The 6,000-nt window shown below is 46.1% G+C and overlaps 1 protein-coding gene across 7 annotated transcripts in view; it reads left to right on the top strand.

Moving 5' to 3' along the window:
• The first annotated feature begins 1,219 nt into the window (after positions 1–1,219).
• Positions 1,220–6,000, top strand: part of IFT52 (intraflagellar transport 52) — a 58,276-nt gene continuing 53,495 nt past the window's right edge. For 4 of the 7 annotated variants that reach the window (XM_025400283.1, XM_025400282.1, XM_025400287.1 and 1 more), the window contains exons 1-2: positions 1,220–1,641; positions 5,303–5,427. In XM_025400283.1, coding sequence (XP_025256068.1) covers positions 5,309–5,427 — 119 coding nt within the window. In that variant the 5' untranslated portion in view covers positions 1,220–1,641; positions 5,303–5,308. Of the gene's footprint in view, positions 1,667–5,302; positions 5,428–6,000 lie in introns of all 7 variants that reach the window. The other 3 variants (XM_025400281.1, XM_025400286.1, XM_025400284.1) reach the window with 1 other exon arrangement.

Genomic DNA, 6,000 nt, shown 5'->3' with positions numbered 1-6,000 from the left:
TATCTTACTTTTGTTTCTTCCTCTCTTTCCTCCTGTCTTGTGAACTAGGCAAGGTGAGGGGAGGAGGGCAGCAGCAGTAGTGGTCTCCTTCCTTATTACTATTATTATTGGAGAGAAAAGGTGTTACTGTTACCCAGGTCTCAAACTCCTGGCCTCAAGCAGTCCTCCCAATTTAGCCTCCCAAAGTGCTAGGATTACAGGCATGAGCCACTTCATCTGACACAGAGAATTCACATATCACCCCTTCTCCACTTTTTTTTTTTCTTTTTTTGAGACAAGGATTCACTGTGTTGCCTAGGCTAGAGTGCGGTGGCACCATGCCGGCTCACTGCAGCCTCAGCCTCCTAGGATCAATCAATCCTCCCACCTCAGTCTCCCAATCAGCTGGGACTACAGGCGCGCGCCACCACGCCCAGCTAATTTTTTGTCTATTTAGTAGATACCGGGTTTCGCCATGTTGCCCAGGCTGGTCTCGAACTGCTGGGATCAAGAGATCCACCTGCCTCGGCCTCCCAAAGTGCTGGGATTACAGGAGAGAGCCGCTGCGTCCGGCCCGTCTCCACTTTTAAAATTTCCAGTGACAGAAACTGTGAAAAGCAACAAGAGTTGTGTGTTTTAATATCCTAAACTCGAAGACAAACATAAATGTAAATAAAAACTGTCAGAGCTCTCTGCAATCTTCAGTTTAGGTCTTCCAGGCTGCTGCAGCGTTGTTCACAAATCCACACACCTCTAAAGGCAGGCACAGAGCGCTTTCCTGGGTAGTCGGGTGGCCTGCTGGTAGTTGCAGGCTTCTGGTTTCCCACCTTAATGGCGATGGCAGGGCAACCTGTTTTGGTGATGCTCTTTGCACAAGCAGTTCTTTCTGCCCGGAACGCCCTTCCCCAGCCTTTGCCTTAATAAATACCACTCTTTCTTCAAAACTCTGCTCAACAGGGGCGCCTTTTTGACGAGCTTAGTCGTCAGACTCCCTAATACAGTTCATGGTTTTCACATTTTTGTACAATCTGTTCAAGTTCTAACTCCCCGCCCAAAGGGCTGCGGGCTCACCGCCGGCGCTCATGCCTAGCACCACGGCGAGCGAAGATGCGGAGTTCATAAAGCAGAACTACCCGGTGTTATCATTCTCAACACTAAAACAGCTCAACCTTTTCCGGTAAGTAGTTCCTAATAGTCCGGCCCAGCCCTCCGCCCGGCCCCGCCCTCGCCTGGCTCCGCTCTGCGCCTGCGCCTTGGGAATCGAAGCTGGGGCATTCTCCAACTCCCTCGCTGGAAGCCTTCACTATTCTCCTCCCTGTGGGTGGAGCGAAGTTTGGGCACTTGGGTCCTACCGTTGTTATTAGTCTTTAGTCGTAATTAATATTAAATAACAAAATTAAATGGGTTTATTTTTCGTGAAAAGTTAATTCTCCTTGTTTTTGGCTTTGCCCCTCGTGCACCAAATGGTACAGTCCCACACCAGCCAGCCTCCCTACCCAACACCCCTGGCGTCTGCGACGGAGAGGCGCCTTCCATGCTGTCGTCATCACGTCGGCCGGAGCTAGCGCTCCGTCCTGGGCCACGCCTCCCGGCGCAACGCGGCTCCTCCCCGGTTACTAAGCGGCCTTGGATACCTGGCCGCGGGATGCTGGGCGGCGTCAGGTGACCGGTGGTCGCTGGGCGTCAGGTAAAGGGCTCCAACAGTGGTGGGCCGGCTGGGGCGGTGGGGCGGCCTGGGAGCTGGCGAGGGCCTCGACACACTCTTCGAGGCCGCTGGGCCAGTCATAGAACATCCAGGGTCCACCGGGGTGAAGTAAACTGTGGGCGCGGACGTAGCCCGGGGTCCTGGCGCTCTGGCTGGGCGCCCATCTGCAGGGCCTCGGGTGATGCGGCTTTTTTAGTCGTTCCGCTGACTATGAAAGAGCATCGGAAGAGGAATCGTAAAGTCTTAATCTCTCTTCTGTCGTGGCTGCGATCCCTCGGTATTCGTGTGGGAAATACTGATTTGACTGGTAATGTTATTGAAGAGAAAGCGAGAGAATGGTTGTGCAGCGTTACCCAAATATTCGTTATTTTTACAGTTTTAAAGGCTTTATAGTATTATTAAGGAAATGCATTTCTAGCTAAGTCTGACAGTGCAGGAACGCAGACCTGCTACTCTCACCAGGGGCTGAACTAACCGAACAAAAAAAATAGATGTGTCACATTAGTGGGATCATGGAGGGGGCAGTTTTTCAACTGGACAAAATGATGTTAAAGTGCTTAAAGAAGAAGAAATATGTGAAAGTAGCCAGGAAAATTCTAAAATTAATGGTAATAAGGGAAATTAGCTCTCCAGAGCCACTAGATATTATAACATAAAGGTATAGCAATTAAACTACTTAGAAGATGGGTGCAGCAGTGTGGGCCCGTAGTCCTGGCTACTCGGTAGACTGAGGCGGGAGGATCCCTTGAGCCCAGGAGTCAGAGACCAGCATGGGCATCAAAGGGAAACTCTATCTCTGAAAAAAAAATAAATAAATTTTTAAAAAAGAAAGTTTGGAACTCAGCAGGAGCTTACAGGCAGATAGAATATATTAGAACTCAGAATAAGAGCCAGTTATATATAGGGATTTATTATATAGGGAAGGTGGTACTGAATTTCAAATCAGCATTAGAAAGGTGAATTGGGGTCAGGCAGCTTTTTTAGTAATTTAGAAAATTGAACCAGTCGAGCGAGGTGTCTCACACCTGTAATCCCAGCACTTTGGGAGGCCAAAGCGAGTGGATCACTTGAGGTCAGGAGTTCCAGACTCCTGGCCAACCTGGTGAAAGACCGTCTCTACTATCGCGCGCGCCTGTAATCCCAGCTACTGGGGAGGCTGAGGCGGGAGAATCACTTGAACCCGGGAGGCAGAGGTTGCAGCCAGCCGAGATTGCGCCACTGCACTCCAGCCTGGGTAACAGAGCGAGACTATGCCTCGAAAAAGAAGGGAAAAAAAAAACGGAATGAAGCCCATTTTGAGCACCACAATAATTTCCAAATGGACTAAAATTTAAATGTTAAAATATTACATCACGAATTAGCTGGGTGTGTTGGGCGCCTGTAGTCCCAGCCACTTGGGAGGCTGAGGCACGAGAATCTCTTGAACCTGGGAGGCGGAGGTTGTGGTGAGCCGAGATTGTGCCACTACACTCCAGCTTGGGCGACAGAGCACACTCTGTCTCAAAAAAAAAAAAAAAAAAGGAAAAAGGAAAAAAAAAATTACATTGCAAAGTACTGAAAGAAAGCATTGTTCAATTTATTTATAATCTTAGAATGACAAAAACTCTTCTAAATGTTTCATGTCATCCAGAAGCCAGAAAGGAAAATATTAATACTTTTAACTCTATAAAATTTAAAATCTGTATGGCCTGCAAAATTCAACCAAACCAAAAAAAGTATCAGAAGCCAAATAAATTTAAGAAAATATTTGTTTAATGATCAATTAGAAAATTATGAAACCTGACCGGGTACAGTGGCTCATGCCTGTAAACAAGCACTTTAGGAGGTTGAGGTAGAAGGATCACTTGAGGCCAGAAGTTTAAGGGCAACATAGCAAGACCTTGCTTCTGCAAAAAATTCAAAAATTAGCTGGGCAGTGGTGCGCACCTGTAGTCCCAGTTACCCAGGAGGCTGAAGTGGGATGATTGCTTGAGCCCGGGAGGTCAAGGCTGCGGTGTATCGTGATTGCACACGATACATTCCCAGCCTGGGTCACAGTGTGGGACTTTTATCTCAAATAATAAGAAGTTTTTAAAAAGAAAAATTTCAAGAGAAAAATGATCGGAGTACCTGGACAAGAAAATCAGAAGGAAAGAAATACAAGTGGCAGAAATCTATAGCAAGGGACCACTATCTCACTAACTTCAAAGTGGAAATTAAAACAGTAATGAGGGCTTTTTTTTTTTTTTTTTTTTTTTTTTGGGCAAAGACGACAAAGACTGAAAATAGGATTGTGTGGAAGCAGAAGCGTGTTAGTGGAAGTATAAAATCATAATTTTTTGGAGGGCAATTTGGAAATGATTTACTCAGCCATTCAATAGGTAAGAATCTACAAATAGGCAAAGTGCAGAAAAGCATGTTGTTTAACATTGATGTTTTAGAAAATATTTGATAAAAGATGTCAATCAGTATATGACTGGTTAAATAAATTATGGTAGATCCATAAAATGAATACTGTGCAGCTGTTTTTGTTGTTGTTGTTTAAAGACAGGGTCTCGCTCTGTTCTCCAGGCTGGAGTGCAGAGTGAGGTGATTGTGGCTCACTGCAGCCTCAACCTCCTGGGCTCAAGCAATCCTCTCACCTCAGCCTCCTGAATAGCTGGGACTAAGATATGTGCCAGCATGCCCTGCTGATTTTTGTAGAGATGTGGTCCAGGCTGGTCTGGAACTGCTGAACTCAAGCGATCCTCCTACCTCAGCCTCCCAAAGTGCTGGAATTACAGGCATAAGCCACTGCACCCAGCCCTGTGTAGCTGTTTAAAAGAATATGGTAGATCCATGTGTACTGACAAAGAAAGATGTCAAATATACAAGGTTAGGTGAACCAAGTGTTTCAGAGTAATGCGTGTGGTAAGATCCTATTTCATAAAATAAAACTGTAAGTTAATATATGTATAAAAAGAATGTAGAACTGGGTGCAGTGGCTCACCCCTGTAATCCCAGCACTTTGGGAGGCCAAGGCGGGCGGATCACGAGGTCAGGAGTTCGATACCAGCCTGACCAACATGGTGAAACCGTGTCTCTACTAAAAATACAAAAATTAGCCAGGAATGGTGGCACTTGCCTGTAATCCCAGCAACTCAGGAGGCTGAGGCAGGAGAATCGCTTGAACCCAGGAGATGGAGGTTGCAGTGAGCCGAGATCATGCTGTTGCACTCCAGCATGGAAGATAGAGCAAGACTCCGTCTCAAAAAAAAGAAAAGAAAAGAAAAAAAGAATCTAGAAGACTATATCCTGCGCTTAACAGTAGTTAGCAGTGATGAATCAGGTTGGAAACATGGTCTTGGGACGCAAGAGCAGGGTGATGGCGGGGCAGGGCCATAGGTGTAGGCTGTTGGGAGGGTCTGGGCAAGAGGTGGAAAGCAAAAATGGGTAGGGGAGGGCTGGGTTGGTTTTGGTATTAGGTTTCTGTGCTATGCTTTTGCATTTCATTCTTGACCTTTGAGAATTGTAGGAATTTCCTAGATAGGTTTCAGTTGTATGCCCTTTCTTGATAAATAGTAGTAGAAGGCAACTATTTATTGCTTTTAGGGTCTTTGGAATATTGTTTATTGATTTTCTGATCCCTTCTTCCGTAAGGTAACCATGGAGAAAGAGCTGCGGAGCACCATTGTTTTCAATGCCTACAAAAAGGAGATATTTAGCACCAACAACGGCTATAAATCCATGCAGAAAAAACTTCGGAGTAATTGGAAGATTCAGAGGTGACCGACCATGTATATTGTTTTCCCTTCTAAATGATATTGTCCTGCTGATAAAGCTGAGAAGTCTTTATTTTCTTATGTAACATAGATTGTTTAGGTGGGAGAAGCTCAATTTAAAGATCATTCAGAATTAGGTCTGGCGCGGTGGCTCACGCCTGTAATCCCAGCACTTTGGGAGGCTGAGGCAGGCGGATCACAAGGTCAGAGATCAAGACTGGCCATCACGGTGGCTGACACCTGTAATCCCAGCACTTTGGGATGCCAAGGTGGGTGGATCACGAGGTCAGGGGTTCAAGACAAGCCTGGACAAGATGGCGAAACCCCATCTCTATTAAAAATTTTTTAAAAATTAGCCAGGCATGGTGGCAAATTCCTGTAATCCCAGCTCCTTGGGAGGCTGAAGCAGAGAATTGCTTGAACCTGGGAGGCAGAGGTTGCAGTGAGCCGAGATTGCGCCACTGCGCTCCAGCCTGGGCAACAGAGTGAGACTCTGTCTCAAAAAAAAAAAAGAAAAATCAAGACCATCCTGGCCAACATGGTGAAACCCCGTCTCTACTAAAATTACAAAAATTA

This window comes from Theropithecus gelada, chromosome 10 (genome assembly GCF_003255815.1).
Source record: "Theropithecus gelada isolate Dixy chromosome 10, Tgel_1.0, whole genome shotgun sequence".
Lineage (NCBI taxonomy): Eukaryota > Metazoa > Chordata > Mammalia > Primates > Cercopithecidae > Theropithecus > Theropithecus gelada.
Note: the sequence above shows the minus strand (reverse complement) of the source record. Positions and strands in the feature narration are given on the sequence as shown.